The sequence below is a fragment of the Xiphias gladius genome, chromosome 5 (genome assembly GCF_016859285.1).
Source record: "Xiphias gladius isolate SHS-SW01 ecotype Sanya breed wild chromosome 5, ASM1685928v1, whole genome shotgun sequence".
NCBI lineage: Eukaryota > Metazoa > Chordata > Actinopteri > Istiophoriformes > Xiphiidae > Xiphias > Xiphias gladius.
In genome coordinates, this window is record NC_053404.1 from 17182830 (window position 1) to 17207685 (window position 24856).

The following is a 24856-nucleotide window of genomic DNA, read 5'->3' on the forward strand; positions in this document are numbered from 1 at the left end:
GTTATGTTAATGTTGCTTTTATTGAAACAAGCTGGGATGTGATTATAGTTCTGCTCGGTACATATGAGCAGTGAACTGCTCTAGTTTCCCCATCTCCCTCTGGCATAGAGATCAATGCAAACCAGCTAACGCAGGGTAATAAGCCATTAGTACACACATTGTTGGAGAGATTTACATACATCGAACTGCGAACTGATAAACTAGGTTCCGTGTCCTAGAGGTAAGAATTATTGTGTGTGTGTGTGTGTGTGTGTGTGTGTGTGTGAGTTATTAGCTGAATGAATGCCAGGCTCGAGTGTGCGTGCGTGTGTGTGAACCATCGCCGGGTGATCTCTTCCCTGTGACTACCAGTCCTGTGTGATAGGTGCCAGATTGCGTAGCTGAGAGCCAGGTTGTCTCTGCTTGTCAGGAGAGCAGGGTGGAGGCGGGGAGATGTGAGGATGATTACAGTACACTGTTCCTCTGATCTGATTCATCACTAACTGTCTCTCCTGCAAAGGGTGAACTTATTATCACTGTCTCCACTTCCACCGTGGAGCCAGCTGCTCTCCATGCTTCCCAATTAACCCCAGGCACCCGTCAAACGCTCCAATTAAGGCCCTCCTCCTCCTCCCCCTCCTCCTCACGAATTTATTTGCCTGCGTTAGCCGGCCCAGCTCTGGTTAGGGTGCTCAAACACGCGTACGTGAGTGAGTGAGCCGGCAAGCGCTGAGCGTGTTTGTTTAGGAGCTGTCCTAAGCAATGGCGTTACAGCTCCCAGATTTATTTGAGGCGGGGTTGCAAACAGCTGAAACAAGTAAATAGACCCAGATGTTTGGCTTCCTCACGATCAAGGCGGCAGGCCTGAGGGGGCTGCTTCTCTAATGACACTCTTGTTCCTTGCTCTTTATGCCGGGGATTTTCAGGGGGCCATTTTGTGACTGTTTGCTTGGGAGTTTAAGGGAAGTTTTTTTGTTGAGCACTTGGAAGTGCTGTGAGGTTTATGGCATCTCATTGTTGTGTTGTGTGGTATGATCCTGTCTTGGTATTTGAATTGCGTGAGACTTTTTCACTGGGCTGAGAGTTTCTTCCTAACTCAGCCTTTCAAAATCCAAAATATTCCGCTGTGTGTTTCTGATGCATTGGTTTCTGATGAGCAACCGCACGATGTATCTCTGTGTAGGAGTGTTGCTGTAGGTGAGGTACAGGTTTGGCAGCAGTGCCAAATCCTCTGAGACTGCTTGAGTGTGTGTGTGAGGATCCTATGAGCTGGCGCAGAAGGACGGGGGGGGGCTCTGTGGCTGATATGAAAGTGAAGGGGAGAGAGTTGTCTCCCGACGCTGCCGTCAGGGAACTAGAAGTCTCCAGGACTCCCTCTGAGCTTCACCTGTCTCTGATCTCACACCTCTGCTCTGGTATACTCCACATTGCTCTATAGAACACATTCTCACCTGCTGCCAATCCTGCAGCACGGACCCACCGGTCACATGGATGAGACTCTTGTTTGCTCCACTTACAGACCTGCACAAGGGCCAGCAAATCCATTCCCGTGGTGCTAGTACACCTAAGAGAAAATAAACTTGTAAAACAGCAACTGCAAGAAGACATAATGAAAACATTGGGCTGCAACCACTGATTATTTACATTATCAATTATAATTGTTAATAGTAGTTTATAAAATTTCAGGAATTAGTGCAAAGCGCCCATTAGGAGTTTTAGGAGCCCAAGGTGATGTCTTTGCATGTCTTGTGTGATATCTGACTAAAAAGTCCGAACCCCAAAGATATTCAGTTTACAGTGAAATAAAAGGCAGGAAAGTGGGACATTCTTCCTTTTTGAGAAGCTGGAACCAGCGAATGTTTGGGATTTCCACTTGATAAATGTCTAATTGATTAATCAAGTAAGCATTTCAGCTCTAGAAAATATACACAACTCTAAGTGACGTTTAATTTGACTGAGCTGATGAAAATGGACCTATTTGGTCATTGGTTTTTATAAGTGCGATTCATTGTTTTGTTGGTTTAAGACCAGCGCAGCCACCTCATTATAAGTGCATGTTCTTTCTGTGAGTGTACTCCCTCCCCTTTTTTTTTTTACTCCTGTCTGTCACTGACATGTTGCATTAGGGTTGCAGTGCTGATAGAGTGACCTTATTTTAAGGTATTTGTCAGCCCGTCTGATGGAAGATAAGGGAGAATGCGAAGATACAACAGAATCATCCGTTTCGGCAACAGTGGAATGTGTGACCCAGTGTTACCCTTTTGGAACTATTCCCATCCACACAGGAAGTCTAGTATTAAAGTGATGCCATTTCTTAATTTTCTCTCCTTACCCCCCCCTCCCTACATTCCTTTGACTGACTGTGGCGCATTTCAGGACAGCTTCATTCAGCATTCCTTTACATCCTGATTTATTTGCCCACCCCTCTTATTTTTTTCAAGTCTCCCTCTGTTTAGGTCCGGCTTTATCATGCGAGAGCCAAACACCAAGACAACTTCATCTCATCCAATTTTCACCCCTTTAATTCAGTTTAAATGGCATGGCCGCGAGGGCCAGGACGGGAATTAATAACAGCCAATAAAGCTCGCCGCTTGGGCATCGAGGCCAGTCTTTAAGTAAACATTATGACTTCTTGAGGGGGGATTCAGGGGCAGCACTTGATGAATTGTGGCGGGGCTTGGGAAGGGCTAATTTCTCACTTAGCCGTCCTGATGGGGCTAGCTAATAGGCCTTGCTTTGCCTGGCTGATTGTCTGCTGGCTTTATTATTGTGCATTATCGCGCTGCCCCCTGGCTGTTGTTAGCGTTCAGCCCCGGAGACGCCAGGGCCCCTCATTAATCACATAGCAGCTCTGACTCACTCTGCTCCAACACTTATCCCAATGACACAGAGGAATGAAGGAAAGGAAAGAGAGATAGAAGGGAGGAGGGGAAGAATGAGAGTAGGAGAGGGAGTATGCACAAAAAAAGTAAGCAGGAAAACTGAACTGAAGAAAAAGGGAACTTCAAGCCCAAGTGGGCAGGACAGTTTCGCAATGACTCCGTAACCTGTAGCTGTACAGCCTCCAGATAACTCTCTGTAGCTCAGTTTCCTTCAAATAGCGCTGGTCTTTGTTATACACTTCTGTCTAAGGCACTGAGGATAAGAGGAGCATATTCCATGGTCCCCTGGGCTAAGTGTGAAGACCTTCTGTCGAAGCCATACCTGCTGTCACTACACTCACACAGGACCATCTATCTGCTTGATCCCTCCCTGAGTGCACGGGTGAGGAGGAGGCAGAGAGAGATGTTTTTTAGGCTTTCATCAGTACAGGAATTTCTCTTCCTCCACTCATCTCCTCCCTGGGGTCCCCTCTCATATTTATGTTCTGCACACAGTGATCGCGCTTGCATACTGAAAGGTGTATGGAGCACCTGGTGCATCTACTCCTATGCACATCGTCACACAGCAAGGCTCACGCACACTCTTAAACAGTCCCTCTTGCTCCGTGTGCCGCACTCGCACGTGCATTACATAGGAGCTGCGCTCTCAAACAACACGGCATAGCGTGTACTTTTTCGCTGTGAAAGCACGGCGAAGGAAGGTGTTGTTGCGCTCCGGTCGTGGCGTCGTGCAGAGCGCCTTCTCAAGCATGGTATGAAGAATGCCTCCACAAACACAAGACTTTTTTTTTTTTTTTTTAAACCGGAGATGAGAGCCCCACTGACAGGATACAGACTCCACTCTCTTGTTCCTTACAGTATGTGCCATGTGCGGGGGCCACTTGAGTGGAAACCTTAGCTATAGAATATGTGGTGGCTGCTACAACAGTCTGTAATTTTTCTAATAAACTGAATTTCAAAAGGATGTGTGGATACTGTACAAACAAAGTCTACAATAAAGTAGGGGAAGTATTTGTAATCATGTTAATCTTAATCTTGGCAAGTTCAAGTTCTTCTTTTCTTTCCTGGGACCCCCGTAGTGTTTTGCTGAAGGTTGGCATGGGTTGCATTGTTTGCTTTGGCCACCAGTCTGTCTTCTCGAGAATCAGGAAAAGTGTCTGATCAAACCAAAGCTCTACCTTGTAGCATGGGAAGAAAATGAATGAAGTGGAAAACAGGGGAAACTATTACTGCATAACTGGGCCACCACAGCAATAAAGCTGCCTGCATTATCCATTGTCTCAGTCTTCACAGCCCCACTTGCCCTGACACAAGTGGCTCACAACAAATGCAAAGTCAAAATATATAAATAAACAATCTAATAAGCAGGGGGCTGTGGGGAAAAGGCGCAAGATTTCCATTGTGGCGCACGCTTTATTTGGCCCTTATCTACTGGGTAGCAAGCGCAAAAGAGGCATCGTGTAAGCATTACGATTACATCGTGTGGGTTTGTTACCCAGGAATGTAAGATGCACTTAGCTCATTCTGCTGTGCAATACACAGGGTCCCTCACCAGCCCTCCAAAGCATCTTAAGTGGAGAGGTCTGAGGGACCAAGACGCACGCGAGGATAATCTTATTAGCTCCGCTGAAAGCAACTGATGGGCTGTGTTTTTGCACTGTTTGTCCTTGACAAAAAATATAAACACTCTTCATTTGCACAGGCTTTCCATTTTCATGTTTTTTGCAGTACACTTGTGAAAGCAGCCCAGATTGTTTGGTGATGGAATGCTATTATCATGCTCTACCTCCAAAGTCAAGATAAGTTAGAGACAGGTATGTCTTCTATAAAAACTTTTTAGGCAGAAAAAGCATAAAATATGCACTTTATTTTTCCATGCAGTATTCATGAGATGGTTTACCGACTCCAAACATGAAACCAATAAATAATCTTAATTAATGTATGAACTTTAAGTTTTACAATGTAGCTTTAAAAAGTGGGACCCATACATTGGTAGGATAAAATGGAAACACGTAAATGACTGAATAATCTGAATAACTAAACCATGTCACAGGACACAAAAGGGTGAGAAGACCTGGTACTAAACCAGTTTGCATGTGCATTTCTGCGATTTGATATGTGTGTGTGTGTGTGTGTGTGTGTCTGTTTGTGTGTGTTTGTGTGTGGCGGGATGTGACTAATTCCTGCTAAATGGCCCTTACTTAAGGGGCTGGTCCCCATCAGCTGTAGGCCAGACTTAGTGCCATCTGGGCACAATGTTATGTTTCACTGGTGAATGGAAGCCACAGACACAAAATCCCCAATCCCCCTTCCCACTCCCCTTTGCCTTCCAGGGCCAAGGGCAACCCATAAGTGCAGTGTTGAACACAGCATGGAAACCTAAGTATGTGGTTTCTTCAGAGAGCCATTGAGTTTGGGAACACCTCCTCGGTAGGGATTTTGAACCAATGACAGGTCCTCTAACCACCAGCAAGCACTTCCACTGTCTCCTTAAGGGGCCTCATCCCCTCATTGACCTTATCCAATGTAAACACATGCAGCCCGAGCCAGTGAATTCTGTTATATTGCTAGATTCAGCTAATATTGCTGAAGGACTTGGACTCCTCCTCCCTCATCGCCCCTCAGTGTTTTTTAGTTATTCCAGCTGTGCAGGAGCCCTTAATGTTGTTGGCATAGCTGCAAAATGTGCAAAAACACACATTGTACACGCAGGAAAACATGTGCAGGCATGCAGGGGCACATTGAGGTGCACACACGTGCACGCAAGGCATACATGAACACACACACACACACACACACACACACAGACACACACAGTCTCACGCTCCTCCCTTTCTCCATTCATTTTCTCCCCCTCTTATCCCACTTTTGCTCACAATCTCCCTCAATCGTCTCCATCTCCCATCTCTCCCCTCCCCTCTTAACTCGCTGCGCTGCGGTGCGTTTGTGCAGTGTTGATAAGCCTAAGATAGCAGATCTCGGTGGTCGCTGATGTAATGATGATGAATGCTGCGGCATTGCCAGTCTCCCCCCTCAGGGGGCCCTCGACACTGAACAGTCGCCCTAATGAAATGAACACAAATACAGTACCCCGTCTGTGAGGGGGGGTTGCCAAATCTAAGAAGACACTTCAAGAGTTTATATAGAAATGTCCCCCAGTTTCTGAGTGTGTGTGTGTGTGTGTGTGTTTAAGTGAGGGTGTGCCATGCATTTACAAATGTGTTCCCAGTGACAGAAAGCAGTAGAACTGGATGTACACCTTAAGCAGTTTCATTGAAGTAAGCTTGTAAAGATATAGCCTTTAAATAACAAAAGGCATTGATTTTTGATAGTGTTAGCAGTTGTTTAAGCTTGCATGAAGGAGAAAAAAAAAAAGAACTGAATTTTTTCTATCAAAGGCAAAAGTTTATTTCAGTGTTACACTTTGATGTGCACAATTTGTAGATGACTTTCAACTCAGTGCCTTTGTCAGCAAGGCGTATAATTTATGTTAAATTGATTTGGTTAATGTGCTTATAAAATAAGAATTTTTTTTTTTTTTCTGAAGGAACAGACTGAATTGTGGTATTTTAAACCTGTTTAATCGCCTCCCTTTCTGTGTGGAAGGATTACAGTTGAGCACAAATAAAGATACACCCTCTTTCTCTCTTCTCTAATTGGGTGTAGGACAGACATTTCATGGGAAAGACATTAATATGAAATTAACATTTATTTTGGGTAACAACAGCAACCGGTGCATAGTTGTAATTCCGTCTTTTGTGCCTCTGTGACACACCATCGATGCAGGGTCTGTACAGAAGTCCCCTTACAAATGGTTATTTCTGTGCTGTCAAATGTAAATGTTTATAAAATCTGATTTCTGCATCTGGTTTATAAGTAGATTAGAGTTTGTTTTGCTTCAGTGAAGGATCAGAGTGCTACATGAAAATGACACCCAAACTAATTCTGAGGGAACGAGAATATCTGTCCTTAGATGAACACCTTATGCAAAATGACAATAACTGAAAAACTTTGACACATCAGGAATTGGCATTCCTTCCGCATGATAATGTCGCGCTGTAAAGACAGATGGTAACGTCTTTGTGTTGGTTAATTTTTTAGTGTGTTTGGAGAGCGGGACGGGGCAAAAATGAGCAACACGAAAGGCGAAAGCAGAGACAGGAACATCTGCAGGATTGGGTGTGGGCGTCCAGGTCAGAGGGATTATGGGTGAAAAGGTCCTGCTTTTAATTGCTGCTTTGGAACTGTGGCCTGCCTTGTGGAACACAAAAGGCCGGTCAGACACGCTTCAGTGGCTTGGACTTGTGAATATTTGCCCGACCAGTGGAATGCCCCGCTTTCTCCTCACCTCCCCTACAATCCCCAGTCCAGACCCTCATATTCACTGCACTTTCAGCTATTTCTGCTGTGGTCCGACTCACCTGGGGCCAACAACAAGACACACACATACATGTTCGCGCACTACACACACACACACACAAAGCGTGTTAGGAGCTACTCAGTTACAGCTGTAAAGTAGGTTCTATCTTGGTTCTTTTCCCCTGCACTGCTTTCGCTCAAGTTCAGTCATTAGAATGATGTAATGACAGTTTCAAAGAGGGAGAGCAAAAAGTTTTCTGTGATCGTTTCAGTTCCTTGAAATAAAAGCGAAAGAATGGCACCTGTGATCAGATATCAGCAGAGAAACTGACAAATATGCACAGGCAGACGTACATGCACTGCACATATTCTAACAATTAACTTGCTCATACTGCAAAGACCCCCAGAAATGAAAGCATCCTCTACATCAACTGATTGCAACGGTGATTTGAGATGATATCTGTGCAAGTAGGACAAAAATGTCTTTGGTTGTGGATGACGGCTACACATGTATGCATGTGGGAGTGATTAGAGGACAAGCTCTTGTTTAATTCTGTTTTGATTGGTAGGGGAGTAATTGCATTGTGTTTTTTTTTTTTTTCCCTTTTTTTTTTTTTTTTTTTTGGAAGCCGGCAATTGCTTACAGATGTTGTTGTCGGTTCAGAATGGATGACAGACTCTGGTTTTTCAGTGGGCTGGGAAAAAAAACAAACAAAGCGCACAGTGTTTGTCTGAAGTTTACCCCTCACCACTTCCCTCTCGCCTTCTCTCCTTGGGGAGTTGGTAAAAACCGGCCCCCCCCCTCCACCCTCACCACTCTTCTCTTTTAGTTTGAGCAGCACGCCTCTGTTTGCATTATAGCTGAATTTACTCCTGGCCTTTGTATCCGTGAATGTTTATAGGGTGGAGGACAATTAAATAGTACAGGTAGGGAATTAGCTGCTCTTTATTGGAAAGAAAATGTTAGTCAGACTAAATATTTCCAGTAATCATCCATGAATTATGGAGTCTAAGTAAAGGCTTTGTATTGGACCAAATGAAGCTGTCCTGTACTTTGTGTAAATGGGTGGTTGTGGTGTATCACCATGTTGTCTCCATAATCAGAGACCTCCATGACCTAGATAGAGTTGAGTTTGTAGACGGCCTCTGAGGTGCTGAACTGAGAAGCATGTCTACTAGACTGTTGGCTGAACCCCTTCTAAACCCACAGACAGTATTAACTTGAACCACCTTTATTCTTTGAAAGAAAAATTGCCCGGCACCATTATATTCCCAAAAGGGCCTTCAAACAACCCTTGTTTTTTCAGGACTGTGAATGTTTCTCTCTCTGTGGTATCCCCTTAAGGTTTCTTCTTTCTCTCTGGAAAGACTGCTAGAGCAGGATTATCAGTATATCCACAAGCTGCCTTTACTTCTATTCTGAGATATAAAACCTAGACAGGATGTCCTGCCTTACTATGTTTATAGAGTTGTTGTGTTTTTTTTTTTTTTTTTTTTTTTTTTTGAAAAGAAGTCAGAAGTTTAGTGTGACGTAGTTGAAAAAAAGGTTAACAAAATTTTGATTTTGGGATATTTAACTCCATTTAGTGGAAGAGGAGATCAGCATCAGAGCCCAGCAGGTTTGAGTTAAAATAAATCAGGGTGAGCCGGTGGATTGACCTGTGGTCTGCTCTGGGCATCATGAAAAGGGAGGATTGGATTTGAAGTTTTCCTCACAAGGTTCCCAGTGTTGAAGTCTTTTCTTAAGGCAGTCTATTGACAATGTACAGCGTATGGTAGATCAAACAGGAATTAAATAAGTTGATGGTTTATTTTGGTTTTACAAGTGGAGAGATGCTTTTAAATAGAAAAAATAATACATCTATCTGATTCATCTTTTGATATCTTGCCTAACTTCTTCTTCTCTACCAGTTATCCCGTCTCCATGAGGTGTTGAGGAATGAGCGATCGCCATGGAAAACCAGTCCCAGGCCAGTTCAGCAGCTGAGAAAAAGAAGAGAGTGGAGACCATTGTGGCGACCAAGGGCTCATCAGTGCGCAATGACATCAGCGAGAAGGCGGTGGCCTCCAGCACCACCTCAAACGGTACGCGTCACCTCTAACTGCACACTCAGCTGCCGTGGTCCGCTGTGGTAAAGTAAATATAATTTTGGTCTTTTGGAACACACCCAGTTTCGGGGGGCTGGGGGTATTTGGCCGTTAGTCAGCTTGCTATTTAAGCATTGGGAAGGTGATGATTGAGCAAAGGTGAAAATGACTACACAGCTGGTATTCAGGTGTTTTTCACCTGATACAGTTGTAAGTAGATTAGTGTTTGTAACCTGGTAAACAATAACACATTTTGAAAATGTATGTATCCACACAGATTAAATCCAGCAATGGCTACATGTTTGTAAGATAAAATCAAGTTTTTAGGTTGGATATTGCCGATCTACCCGCTGATGCTGTGTAGCTACCCCACCATCTCAAGATCATTAAATTTTGGAGAAATTCAACTGTCTCTGCAGGCTCAGGTCGATCGCATTTGTTTATCAAACTTTATCCCTAACTTGTGGATAAATATGCCATTGAATCACAAGTTTCATCCATTTTTTCCCCTAAATTTAGTCGCAAATGCTTGCAATATCTCATTGTCAAGCATTTCTTGATTTTTTTTTTTTTTTTTTTTTTTTCAGACCTCTGTGAGCTTGAGACAGAGGTGTTGCTACAATACGTCACTTTCGATCTCTTAACATATTTGAGCATCTGGGCCACTGATCCACTGTGGACCGAGGAATGTTTTTTTGGTACCCATGCTCTGATTACTTTAAGATGAAACTGACCAACTCCCAATAACATGATTTAAGGATGTAGACGCACGCAGATCCTCACTTATGACTGTTTACTTTCCCTATTCTCATGGTTCAAAGTGAGTCATATACAACGCTCACTGGTAGCAAACTTTGGCATGTTTACATAGCAATGTCTTCAACACATGCTATTAAAAGTGGTGTGGAGCTTACAGTTCATTAGGCCTGTCGTCGTTCAGCCTTTCATTCTCAATTCAGATGCTGAAATGAGGAATATTAGAAGGCTTTTTTTTTTTTTTTTTTTTTTTACTTGAAGCCTTGGAGCATCAAGCTTAAGTCATAACAAAACCAGAGTTGAGATCACCACCGCCTAAGCTGCAGCTGTGCTCATTAGCAGTGGGAGGATTTAGACGGTTTTGGGTACGGAGGGTTGGCTTTAGTAGCTGGAGCTGGTGGCCCGATAGAGAGTTTTCCTGTTGCCCCCCCCCGACTCTGCTGTTGTCAAATAAGATCATCCCCTAGAGTGAAGAAGAGACAAACAGTCCAGGAAAGGGTATATAAGCTGCTGTCACTCGGTTCCTCACATGGGAGTTATCCTGAAGCATCTTGGGAACACTCTCACTCTCACTCATTCCCAGATTTCCAGCAAAGTTTTATTAATTCAAGGGGCAGCAAGGAAAAAGAGTTTGTTGTGGAAAAAGCATGTATGCAATTTGGCTCTGGGATTATGTTTTTTTTGTTTTTTTTGTTTTTTTAATAATGTGTTGGTAATTACAGCTCTTAACAGCACAAGGTTTGTCCTTAAAACCTTGCTTAGGAGTCTCCAACACAGACTCAGCCACGTCAGAAGATATGCTACAGCTTTAAGCAATGTTGAACTCCCTAAAATACAGTAGTCTCGTAATTCACTTGACGAGGGAGAGGGATGATACTTATCTGCAGAGAAGGGTCCCTTTTCGATCCCAATCTCTCTCTTGAAATCATAAGATAGCTTACACATTCTTTGTTTGGTTATAATTACAGCACATTCCCAAGTCGCCCCCAGAACTCATAACCTCTTATCAGGTGTAACCCTACACTCGCCTCAACTTTAACCCCCGTAGCCCTTGCCCCGCTGCCTCCATCCAAACAAAAGGTAATTGTGAGCAGCTGTGGAACCCCAGCGACTGGTTCTTCTTAGGAAGGCCCGGCGAAATATTTCCCCCCGTCAAGCGGAGCAGCGGCCCCTGATCTCAGCGCTGCGCAAACCCCGTGGTGCGCCCGGCAACAGTGCGCTACGATAAGTTGTGAAAAGTGGAATATAAGTAGGAGAGGCAGGTGGTGTGGACACGGTGGATGTTTAGTTTGGTCTTTCCAAGCTAAACACCAAGAAGTACAGTCTTTTTCTGTGATTGAGATCAGCTTTCAAACAGGTATTGATCTCATAAGATCTTGTAGCTGATCAGTGAAGCTGTTCTCATTAGCCAGCTCCAATTTTATCTGGAAACTGATTTAGCTCTAAAATCTTCACTTCAGATTCATTACAGGGATTACTCTCAAGCTTTTCCTCCACCAGCATTCTGTCTTCCCCCTCTTGTCCTCAGTCTGTAAGTTTTGTCCAAGTTGAGCAGCCTCAGAGTAATTATTGAGCCCTGGTATAGCGTTCCCACATGGTTGGCTAAATGGTGGCTTCATCCTGTGTGCCATTCATCTCTGTGCCCCCTCCTCTTGCATTGACAGCTCAAAAGGGCCGACTGTGCCACAACAATGCTGTGATTGGTGCTCTGTAGGAGGGGGAGGGGGAGGGGTGGGGGGGCGATGCTCTCCCCTCCCACCCTCATCATTCGGCAGGCAGGTGGACCACAAAGTCCTCTGATTCTTTTGTTGGGTCCCGAGCTAAAAAGAAAAAAAAAAAAAAAAAAAAAGTCGTCCATGCTCCTTGGCTGAAGTAATCCTGTCGTCATGGGATAATTTGCTGATTAAAAAAAAAAAAAAGAAGAAAAAACAGGGTGGGGGCAAAAGGGTTGATCATTTGGGAAAAAGAAGGGGAAAAAGTTTCTGGTTGGCTGGACTTTTATGATATGGGTGCTGCTGATTCGAGGAAAGAGAGGGAGTTAGTGTAAGTAATAGGATGAGACCTGAAAAATGCGGAGGAGAAGAACTAGACACGGTTCAGAAAATTGTCAGGGAAAGTTGTTTTAACTTAACAGAGCCCCTGTAAAGCAGTTTATGAAGTGGGTGAGCTGGTACCTTTTTAGTGGCCATCCTTAAAAGGGGAAGAGCAAGGGTCTCGGAGGCAAACAAGTTAAGCTTACAGGGCAACAAATGTTTGGTTTTAGTGTAGGTTACCAGAGAAATCCCTAAGCAAATGGAGAGCGTGGCTAAAGTGTTAAAGAAAAAGATCACTTCACTGCTTTGCAAAAAGAAAATCTGATGGGAAGAGAAGGAAGAGTGATACAGAGAGAGGGGTGAGATAAAGGAAGAGTGAGGGGCCACCTTCTTTTTAGGCAGCCATTTAAATGATCAACAGTAAATAGAGGGGAATGTCATCTGACAGAAATAAAGTTCCGGTTAACAGCGGGGATGGAAAGTAATTTACAGATACGCTGTCCCCGCCATCTTTGTGCCTCCCAGATAAGGTTTCATTTCAGAAACGGATAGGAGACATTTTCACTTACGGGCCCCCATTCTGGGACACCTGTGATAACAGCTTGTGGACCCCTAATTGAAAATGGGTTTCAAAATGGATTTTCACTTTTCTTCCTCCCTCCTCTCCCCCTCCACACCCTCCCTCCCTCATGACTAACCCCCCCCCCCTCCAACCCCCGTCAACACCCAGCTCCATCACTTGTTTCCTCGGCGTTCCCTTGTCGTTGGCAGAGGGAGGCAATATAGGAAAGACAGGGAGGGAGGGAGCAGGGAGGAAGAGAGGGAGAGGGGCTTGGGGGAAATGGAGCGTTGGGAGCAGATCATCCCTCAGCCCGTGTCACAGCTATGACAGCCGCGTGATCCGTCTTATTAATGAAATCATTGATCACTTGATGGGACTCATAATCAACTGTTTCTCCACTGTGTCCTGCCCAGTCTCCTCCTTCTCCTCCTCCTCCTCCTTCTTTCTCATGTTGCCACCTCTGCTTTCCCCCCTTTTTTAAAAATCCCTCTTATACCCCCCCCTCCCAAAAAAAAAAAGAGAAGAAACTGAACCACTTTGGCAATCTTAACATTTCTGTGTACCTAAAAAAGATTAACATGAACACCCAACCACTGCCTGACATTAAATGCTGACACATGATTCAGCATCAGGAGCTCTGATTTGGGATTCGAAAATGTCAAGAATTGCAAGAAGTATATCTGCTCATTTTCTTAAATTGACGTTTTCTTTTCCAGCAAGCAAGCTAGTGGTCATTTTAAGAAGTGCACTTGTTGTTTGCGGATCATAACAGCTAAAAGGTGATCTCTGCCGTCTGTACTTGTGCCGTATGTGTTTCATGGGGACCAGAGGAGGAAGCAGGGGCCCCTCTGTGTTACCCTCCTCTGGGCTCTGCCTGTGGTGGCTAATGAGAGAGGACTGATGGAGGGATAAGGGACCTCATGGGAGCTCTGGCTGGCCCACAGGTCAAACAGCACAATGGAGGAGGCGTTATAGAGCCTGACACACAACCCCACACAGGAAAACTGGCTTTTAGTGTCAAAAGACCTTCGTATGATACATAAATAATACATAGAAATACATAACAGCTTATTCAATAAGCAGATTTACATTGAAGAGAATAATTTATTATCCATATGGCTGTTTTCATGATAGGACATCATGAGGTTTCAGATGAGGTATAAAATATAAAATCTACCTGTAGATTAGGATTTGTTAAGTGACACCGGATCCATGTGTACACAGGGTGGCTGTGCTTTCCCTTCACTGGTGAGCCATAGCCATTTCATGGACCTCTGCACTGAAGGCAATTTCCTGCAGCAGCAGGGGGACAGGCGTTTGGCAGAGCCACCTCACAGGGGCCTGAGGCGCAGGATTAGCTTAGCCTCGCCACTAATCAGGGTGGAGGGGAACCTCAGCTGCTCAGCCCAGTCCAGCCCAGCCTGGCCTCTATTGTCTGGCACACTTCCGCCTGCTCAGATATGCTTGCTGGAGCTCCACTGCTCCTTCACTGCTGGAGGATGCATATAAGCCACCTCCTCTAGACTTTTGCTTGCTGTGGTGATGCTGCCAGGACTTAACTGTAGTGGAATTGCATCTTTCTTTTTTGGTCATTGCTCATCCTACTTGTTGTAGTAAGTGTTTAGGCCTTAAAAACAAACTTCAAAATTATCCCTCGAAGAAAACTCCTATTTATTATATCTGAGGTTTTATTTTTGGAGTTTGGGCCATTGTTTTGTAACCAGCTGTTACGGTAACATCATACTTACGGTAGCAGTTGCTGAAATCTGGGAACCCATTGCTACAATGAAGTCAGACAGGGCAAGAAACTTGAGCAGCCAGATGATGGGAGGGATTGTAACAAACAGTTTGGCCAAATAAAGATTAAACCACTTTATTTGAAGGTACAAAACCCAAAGTCAGCACATCTGAAATGTCAGCAATAAACCTTTATCGCACAGGAAAACTGTAGATGCACAGCTACACTAAGTACGGTACATCAATGTTCGATAATAACTAATAACGTAATCAATTGCCATTGTTTTCTCTTTCAAATAAGTTTGGCAACCTGGGAGTTTGTTAAAAACTTGTATGACTGTGTTCCTTTCTTGGACTTCTTTTTATCGATGTTGCCACATTCCCAGACCTCAGCAATTATTTTATTGATTGAAACAAAGGCCAACTATGAAAATAAGATTCGAGTTGTATGAACCTGGAATTTCACTTTATTTTGACTCAGAATTCACGATGTATAGTGATACAGAGCGCAATCTCAAACCAACAACTCAGTCATAGATTATTAAATCTAATATGTTGTGATAGTTCATGCTGACCATCACAAAGGCTCCTTAGAGGAACCTGAGGTCACTTTCACTGACATGCTGAGAGCCAGAAAGGCGTTGGAGTCAGAGGTCACTCGGATCAGGGAAAAGTCTCTGAACCAACGACCGGCCTCACAAAGACAAATCAGCCTGCCCTGTGTGAGATGATCGGGATACATCGACCAGCCCTGCCCTGCCGCATCCCAGTAGCCTTGCGACCATGCCGAATCTCACTCCTCTCAGAGAGGGAGGCGCAGGGGCGACCAAGGGCCCCATAAACTCATAAACCCATAAAGTGGAGAAACAGTAGTTGATTATTCTACCACTCTGTCCATTTGTCGGTAGGCATCAGTGGCCTCCCTCCTGCCAGGAGGAACAATGCAGGAGTGTCCTGACCCTGCCAGGAGGATTTATTGTGGTGTGTTCCTCTGCGCGTCCTCTCTGTTTTGTTCACTCACTCATGCCTCCTTACCACAGTTGGGTTCTTGTTGAATGGGACTCAGAGGATGAAGTAGCATCCAGTGGCCTTGCCACCAGGGTTGGAGTTTATGGAAAAAAATCACTGCGCGTGGAGAAGGATAGGTCTTACTAGTGAACTGATCTCACATAAAGATACGTTAATCAAGGAAGCGAGGTTTTCAAGATGGTTTATGTTATATGCATGTTACGCCATTTTATGTTTTTTCACTTTTTAGTCGCTCATATGACATATAAGTGCAATGACATTAAAAATAACATATACTCTAGCTCATTTGTGGATTTTGGTTCTCTGTGCTAAAATACTAAAAAGATCCACAAGTAATGCATCGTTAGTTTGGATGTACATGTCCAGAAAAAAACAAACAAACAGGTGGACCAAGAAAACTTTTTAAAGAAAAGCTAAACGCAGAAAAAAAAAAAAAAAACTCCACAAAATTAGAAGTACATTTTCTTTCTAATATAAGACAATGTTATTTAACATTGTTAATCAATCTGCCATTTTATAAGAAGTTATTGGGGTAAAATAAAAATAGCTAATAACATGTAGACTTTGGTTGGTTGAAACATCCAGGAATATCCAAAATGATGTTTTGAGCTTGAAACGTATTTTTCGTCTGCAAGGGGCCCGTGTGTTCCAGGCCACTTTCAGTTCTGTGCTCAGAGCTCACTGGATTAAATCAAGACATGCTTTCAGGTTTGAGAGAGCAAAAGGCCCTATACCCCCTAATCTCTCTCCCCTGACCTCCACACCCCCTGGGCCTTGACTCTCACCCTTTTCCCTGCTCCCCCTCCCTCTTCCCCGCCCTACTCTCTCCCTCGCAGTGCGAAAGAGGAGCTAGGATCAAAGGCCAGAAACCATGGCAGTGATTTCTGGTGATTGATTAGAAGCAGAGGTTGAGAAGCAGCAGCTCTCTCCCCTCCATTCTTCCCACCCTCTGGTGCTGCGCACGCATTCTCCCAGGGCTCTCGTAAATAGCTTCGGCTTTAAGTGTGAAAAGACTAGCCACGATTGGCAGACAGAGCCCAGAAACACATCCGTGCCGGAGCCAGTTTTTCTGCATCTTCCTCCTGGATGGCGGGGGGTGTCAGTTGATAAGAACCATTTGTTGTCTTGCTTGGATCTGGGGAGGGACAGTGTAATCCCCTCGCCCTGGTCTGTTTGCAGAGCTGGAGGAAAAGAGCAGAGGAGAGGAGGAGGAATTGATTTTCAGAGAGAGGGCATGCGGAGAATTGAACTCAGATGTGTAGCAGAGACAGGGTTTGAAAGAAACATTCTACTTGCGGGGAAATAAATGTCTGTAGCTTACAGCAGAGGGGCTGTGCAATTTGAACTTGAGCGAGTCCTTCTAATGTTAATCAATTGCATAGCTGTCTTTCACCATTCTGCCCCCCGCCTCCTCCTCCTCCCCTTGTCCTGAGCACAACTCAGGCCTCCCGACAAGCAAGTGGTCCTGTAAAGGCATTTTAATAGACCATGGCAATTCAGTGGCACTGAGATTAATGCTTGAACTGAATCTCCTACATCCGTGCTTTTGCACAGAGACACAAGTACACATGCACCTCTCTGTCTTTCCTACCCTGCCCGATCACACCTGAAGCTGTGAGTCTAATGATGTTCGGAGTGTGGGCCCTGCAGCGACAGTTCCAGTCCCGGGGAGATGTGTCTCATGTCAGACTTTGCGCCAGACAGACTCCAATAAGGAAAGGGGGGTGGGGGTAGGGTGGGTGTTCTTCAGTGCAGCTGGAGCGAAGCCAAAACTAAAAGTGCAATTCTCTGAAGGTTTTGATTTTCCTCTGTGGTATTTACAAAGTGATTGAGCGCATTTCTGAGTGTCATGGAGTATCTCATTACGCTCTTAAAAGCTTTTTATCCATCCACATGCTCTAAGATATGCACACACGCGTTGCATACTGTAGATACTCAGTCATGCATGCATGCCGACACATAATCTCTAATTTTCTCTCACTTTCCTTGTCGACTGTACACATACACTCGGTGCAGCTGGAGGATGGGGCCGTCACTATTAACTGTTTGGCGACCTCATGACTTCATCTTCGGTGCTGTCAGGGGCGGCCCACATTATGTCTCCGCTCGGCTCAATGGGCTCTTTGTTCTGGCTTGGCTCTGGAGCAGCTCAGCATGGGGTTGCGTGAGTCCAACAGTCCCACCGCGGCTCTGGCGGGAGGGAGAAGGATGGATGGAGGGAGGCAGTAGATGGAGAGAGGGAGTGAGTGTGCGTGAAAGGGATGAGGGGAGATGCAGGGGAGCTTGAGGAGATTTGGGAAAGACATGGGAACTGGGAGAAGAACTGGGAGAGTGAGGGATGACAGCAGGAAACCAGAAGTGAATTGCAAGAGATTAGCAGGGAGAGAGTGAAAATGAGATACAGGAGGTGGGATGTGGAGAAGTAAAAGACGGGGAATGAAGGATGGAGAGGGAGGTGAATGCTACATGCTACAGGTGAATCCTAAAGTAGCCTAAAGCAGCAAAGTCTTTTTCTATGATAATTTTAAACACTGCTCTGCTTCCATCCCACTGAGTCATTCCCATATGAACACCAGATTATAAAGGCAACATGTCAGCTGCGCTGCAGCGGCCGTCCTTGTGTGGAATGTGGGATTAATGGCAAAGTAATGCAGAGATTAGAGAAGGAGGCGAGAGTGGAGCGGGAGAGGAGGATTCCACTGGCGGGAGTGACAGGAGAGGTCATACATGAGGGGAGCTCATTACCGAGAGCAGACAGCAACAGGAGGGGAGAGCAACAGAAGGAGTATGGGAGGAAGTAAGGACAGAGAGTGTTGAAGCAGAAAATATGATGAGGAAAACCAAGAGGGGAAAAGATCAAGGACAAAATGCGTTTTCAGATACAGGAATGTGTCCCATGTATGAAACATTAAAAGAGTAGGTTACACTTTTGTGTATTTTTATAACCAATATCTGCACTTGATAGTTCAAACTAACACTTCGCACACTGTGTGCTCCTGACATATTTTCCTCATTTTAGATTTTGCAACAACATAGAAACTTAAGACACACTGAATAAGTGGCTGTTTGATTGATTCTAAATATTATAACTTTGTTTTCAAGAAGGCTTGTTATGTCAGTTTGGAATGGCGAACGGCCCTAAGTGCTACTGTACCAACCCTGTCACCTAGGAATTATGTTTATACACAACTAATTTGCAACGGCAAATACATTCTGAAGGAACTGTAATTGCAACCGGGTTATGTTTTCTCTTAACATAACGAGGAAATGTTCTTAATTTACATGCAGATTTTTTTCTGCCCGAATATCCAATCTTGCAGTACAATATCCACTTGTACTGACAACAGCAGCATTAAACTTTTTTATGGTTATGTTTAGGTGCTCACAACGCTTGGCAGGTTTACTTACATTTAACAAAAAACAAGATCCTTCCCCAGACGCAACCAAAGTGTTTTTGTTGCCTAAACTTAACCACACACGGGACCGTGGATGCGAATCTTGGTCTCTGGTGTGACAATCGTGCAAGTGTAAGCAAATCTGTTGCTGTTAATGTATTTATTTCATGCATTAATTCGTTCATTCAAAAAAAAAAAAAAAAAGGCTGCCTCTGAGCATAATTCAGCCGGCGATTACGTTGCCACTACAACAAAACTCGGAAAACAGTTTAGTAGAATATGAACATAATTTCTAGGAGACAGGGTTGACCCATGACTCTACCTGGTGCTGGTGGTGTTAACATGAGTAACAAAACACAGCTCCATAATTGCTCATTTCAATGAAAATGTATCCATAATCTGAAAGTGAACTAATTTGACCTGGTGAAAGTTCTAACATAGTTCTACAAAATGCAACCTCTATCTTCAGCCTCCAAATTAGTGCTGCAAGAAACAGAATTTTAAGCTCTGCAATTAGGCGTTTGTACCGTCGACTTTTTTTCCGAGTCTATCCGAGCCCTCGAGGTTCCCCCCCCTACTGCCAGGCAACTCAGACTGTTTATGGAGTTAATTGATAGGACTTTTACTTCCCGGATCCTGGACACCTCAAATAGCTCCCTCTATTCAGCGCCACAGTGTACAGTTGCGTGTGGGGTCTGAGCGATACTTCAAGATGGAACATACTGGCTGATATAACCTGTTACACGCAATATAATTGCTCCAGCTAGTAGTCCAGCATATCATCCAGACCTGCAACCTTCACCCTGTATTGTGCTTTCCTTTGCATTACAGAGGCACTTATCCAATCACATAGTAAGGGCCTTTTCCTTTCCCCTACTCACCTCCAACCTCCAGCACCTCCCCGGCAGACAGTGGTTAAATCTGTTTGGCCAACACGGCAGATCCTCTAATCTGCGGAGCTTTCCCTGCCTGCTGCAGACACTGTAATGAAGGGGTCCAGGTCTCACCTGTATTTTAAGGGGGAAAGGTGTGAATTACACCCTGTTTTTTTTTTTTAAAGCGGGCATTCCCATTCATATCACACGTTAAGGACCGGTGACGGGTAGGTCTGACATTTTATAGCAAATGTGGCCCAACCATCAGCTGTAATGATGATGGGATGAAGGCAAATGATGATTGATAGGTTTATAAAGGATTCTTTGTGTGGTGAACTGGGACCTTTTAGGTTTTGAGGGGAAAAAAAATTGTGGAAAATGAACTAATGTTAATATAAATAATTAATGTGTCAAGCTGTAAGGGCGAAAAGTTGATTCAGTTAGTTTTTTCTTTCAACACCAGGTGACTTAATGTGTGCGCAGATTGCCCCCTCATTGTGGGAGCAAAGTTAAGGAGTCAGTTGTGTTGTATCATTTTTATAGCATTTGGCTTGTAGTTTGGAATTCTGATTGTCATGATCTCTGGTTAAAAAAAAAGGGCTTTATGTCCAAATGTGATGGGTTAGAAACAGTAAGCATTACCAGCTGCAGCATCAAAGGCCCAGGCACGCTGTTCGTTTAACCAAGATCCGTCACACTTACGTGTAGCCCCTGATTCAACCTGTAATGTAGACATGAAGGCAGAAGGCATTAGACTGAGACTAATGTAGAGTTATGGATTCACATTAACTCCCAGCACCTCTCTGCCTGTGATATTTCAAATGTTACCAACTATATTTCAACATATTTGGCAGCAGGGCTGTTGGAAATTAATACAGATGTAAAATGAATAACTTCATTACCAGCCAATGAAACTTACAATTCTGTGCCAACACAGGGAGAGAGCAGATCCACACTCTGTCACACTATGGCGGTGTGTGACACTTGTAAATTTTCAAAGAAGGGTGCCTTGAGCAGTTAGGTCTGAAAAGGGCAGGTGTTTCAATGTAGATGGGAAAAACAATTAAGTAAGCCTGGTCGGGGGCTGCGTGGTAGTAGTTGGTAAATCCACTCTGTGATCACCCATTTTATACTGTGTGTCAGCACTCCTATTTATTATGTCAGACAACTTTGCGATCATATATTAGGGGTTTGGATCAGCTTTGCAGGTAGCTTTAATGACCAGCATCTATTCCGTATTTTATGCTACTTCAATTGTCTGACGGCAGAAAAAGAAGAATATGTAAATAATAACAGCTGAAGTGTGAGTTTGGCAGGTGATCACAAACAGCAGGACAGGACTGAGCATACGTTTAACCACCCAAGACTAAATACATTACCAGACTTTGGGCTAAGATGCATAGTTTTGTTTTTTGGTGACTAAAGGGGGATGAAGAGTTGTATCCATTTTCCTGCCGTTCAGGCATTTTAGTGTGGACGGTGACCTTTACAAAAATCACCCGAAAATGTTATTTTAGTTTTGCATGGTTTTCACACTTGCAGTTTTCAAAATTAGCCTGCTTCTTGAAACACTTTCACTTCTGTTTACTGAGCTGCATAGCAGGTGTGAGAACAGATCAGCAGCAACAGAGCCGGCAGTGAATTAGAGAGACAGATCCGAACATCCACAGGCCTAATCACTACAGGAGAGAGAGGCAGAGAGAGAGCGAGAGAGAGAGTCCACTCCGGACTTAGACGTTCACCAGTCATTGATAAAGTGCTTAGCAGCAGGAAAATTAATGAATCCGTCCTGACTGGGAGAGGGGGTTTTGGGGTTGAAGGGGAGGGAGAGGAAGAGGAGGAGGGCTGTTGGGGGTGTAATGGGGGTGGGGTGGGGGTGAGGGGTGGGTAATCCTGTTCCAGCTAAATGGCTGATCCCTCTCATTCCTTAGATATCAAATGTCAAAAGTTAAATTAGCCTGCTAGCCTCAGATAGGAGTTAACATGCTTTTAAACGGGGCGGGGGGCGGCGATTCCTGCCCCCTCTGGGATGGCGGGCAGGTGCCTTTGAAGTGTGTAATTATCCAAGTCCTAGTAAGTGCTGGCTAACTATCTTAAAGGGGACTTCTGTGCCCCAATGCAGTGTAGACTTATGCACTTAGACACATGTACCAGAATGTGTGAATTTGCATTTTTATGCAAAAAAAAACAAACACACAACATCATACCATGCTTACATAAGAGTATTCAGGGAAAAACGCATCATGGACATAAAGTTTGAACTATTAAAAGTTACGATATCATCCTATACTGTGTAAGGTGGGAAACATCCACAGTGGCATTTGGATCGTATTTGATGTGCTTGAAATTACTGTATTATTTTTTTTCTATTTTATCCTAACTGTTGGCGCTGTGTTTCTTTGCTTTGGCTGGATATCCATTTCTCTTGGCGAGCTGTTCCTAATCTGAGTGCCACAGACTTGGTCCGGATCACTCTGGTGTCAGAAGTGGGATTCCAGTGCTGAGGCCCAGTGGAAAGCTGGCCCACTCCGATCTGGTGGGCAGAGTGCCCAGATTCACCCTAAAAGAGCCACTATCCCAAATGAACATAATTCTGCCCTAGTCTGCCCTAGCACACAATCATTTTTCATTGTTACAGAGGACAGTATAAATAACTAACAGGTTAAGGCTGATCATAGCTGGCTTCAGAAGCAATGCTGAGATAGTCTATAAGCTAATCACAGCAATAAATGGCATTTTTTGCTTTGAAGTCTTGATCTAATGCATTTCTTGGGTTTTGATTCCTTAAAGAATGCAGGCCAAGGTACCCTTTGAGTGAAGAATGGTAAAGGCTATAACTATCTATGGTCAAAAAATGCATCAGTGTGCATTTTAGAGTTAGTGCTTTCAGCTCTCTCACTGCAATTCTCTTTGCTTCCTCACAATGTGGCCCTGATGAAAAGGTAGTGGGGTTTCGGGCTACTGTATGGTGGGCCTGTGCCCCTAATGGGTGAATAAGGGGTAGCTAGGGGAAGGCGGAGGCTTGGCACGACACAACCCTGCTGTGAGGCTGATTTGAGGTGAGCACAGGGAAAGAAAGAAGGACCCTCACAGGCTTTGATTTGCCCCTCCCAAGCCCCGGGGCCTGGAGGCTGGAACTGCGAGATGCTGAGCTCTGGGTGCGTCCCAGCAGACCCCCGGCGGCAGAGAGAACAGGCTGGGACTGCGGGCCTTGGAGCTGGGGGTTGGGGCCTGGGCTGCCGAGAGCCAAATTGAGATGTGGGAGTCGTTGAATTTGCCTAGATGAATATTAAAGAGGGCATTTGCTGGTGCTGTGTGGGAAATCACCAGCTGACAGTAGACTGCTAACCAGGAGAGGGAACATCCTGACCTGCCCATGCCTCTCTCTGCAATTCGTCCAAACATCAGTCACACGCTTATGGTTAAATAATGTACCACCACGGAATCACTCTGCAGAGACAGAATCAAACATGAGCGTAAAGGTAGAGGGAGTGAACTTTATGTTTGCTGAAGTTCTCCAGAGCTCTGACAGATATTTTGACTAGCGATTGCTGACTATCCTGCCCACAGATATCGGGGTAATGACCTGATTCTGCCTTCTGTCATTTAGAAGATTTGTTTGTCAAGTAGTTTCTTGAATGTCACCCTTTTTTACGGGAAGCTCCATTAGGACTCTGTAACCTTCACATAATGCAGAACTGAACTCTGTTGTGGGGAAGGCACCAAGCTCCCAGTGGCAGCGAGCCCGTCAGCCAAGAAGTTGATCAGAAAAATACCTCACACAATTGCAGTAATCCCCTGCGCTCTTGTTGTGTTGGGTTTGGTTGAGTTTGAGCGGTCTCTCTCCCTTGTCTTTCAGTCTGCGCTAATCGTGAATGATTCCCTATGTCTGTAGCGCCAATGCCAGGGCCGGTGAATCAGGTACATAAGCCTAAGCCGCTTGGAGAGGTGCTCTTATTAAACTCTAGCCAGCTGCTGGAATTTTTCTTCCCCCTCTCATTGTTAATTGGGGAGTCTTGAGTCTTTCCCGGGAGTTGATTTGCAAGAGAAAGAAAAAAAAGGAGCAAGAGATTATTGCACAGGAGGAGAGGAGCTTTGAAGAAGTGTTTTGTGATTTCACTGTATATCCTACACTCCACAAAATCTGTTTGTGCCACTGACAGCAGTGCTTTGAGAAGTTCGAAGGTGGAACGCGGCATATATCTGGCTTTGGCTCAGAGGTACAACAACACCTCCTCTGATGTTTAGGCTTTTAGGAAAGGCTGTAATGGGGGGTGGGTGGTAGCAATGTGCAGTGGCCTTCTGTGTACCCATGCAACATACATGTCCCAGCTTTAGAGACGGGCTGTGTGAATGAGTTCAGCCTGGAGGACAAATCAGATGCTTGAGAGTCAAGGACAGATTGGCATGTGGAGGAACAGCAACCTCAGTTCTTAACATCTGCCTCTAGAAAATACATTCAAAAACAACAAGCAAAGGGTTTTGTTTCACTTTTCATTTCTTTGAATTGGCTGGGCACCCTTAACTTTAGCCCCCCTTGTCCCAGAGCCCAACTCTTAGAGGAACTGGCCCCATTCCATATCTCATTATCTCTGTTAAAATTTCATTTTGTCATTGCATCAACAGTCTCTTTTATAACACCATATTAAAGGCCATGCATAGGGTTTTCTCTGAAGGTATTCGAACCAGCGTTTCACAATAGAGACCCCAGACAAGGGGAAAAAAAGGCAGAAACCTGGGCTTTAGGATTTAATGAGTGGCTTGCTGGGGGTGAAAGATGGATAGAAAGCAAGTGAGGGAGAGCAAGAGAGAGTGCATTTGTTGAGAGTTAGAGAGAGAGAGAGAGAGAGAGAGGAGAAAGAGTGGTAAGGGAGGAAGAATGCAGGAATGGAGTACCAGGTACCATTATAGTGGAAGAGAAAGCTCCTGAAATACTAGAGCTGGGGCGTGTGCTCTGATCAGGACGGCAGTGAGCACAATTACCTTCTTTTCAAATCCTTCAGTGACACTGCAGGAGGAAGGAGGACTTTGAAACTTGAAAGGCAGGAGCTCGCTTTCAACCTCAAACGCGAGCAGGAAAGGGCTCTGAAATTTGTTCAGTGCTCCCCATCCACCATTAGCTTGTTTCTTCCTCTCGCCTCCAGGCATTTAAGCGCTTTTT

General features: G+C 44.6%; 1 protein-coding gene across 1 annotated transcript in view; it reads left to right on the forward strand.

Annotated features, from left to right (window-relative positions):
* The window catches only part of gli3 (GLI family zinc finger 3), a 95693-nt gene that overhangs the window by 10116 nt on the left and 60721 nt on the right, over nt 1-24856 (forward strand). The window contains exon 2 of the mRNA XM_040127610.1: nt 9132-9305. Within this exon, the coding sequence (XP_039983544.1) occupies nt 9173-9305 (133 nt within the window). The 5' untranslated portion in view covers nt 9132-9172. The remainder of the gene's footprint in view (nt 1-9131; nt 9306-24856) is intronic.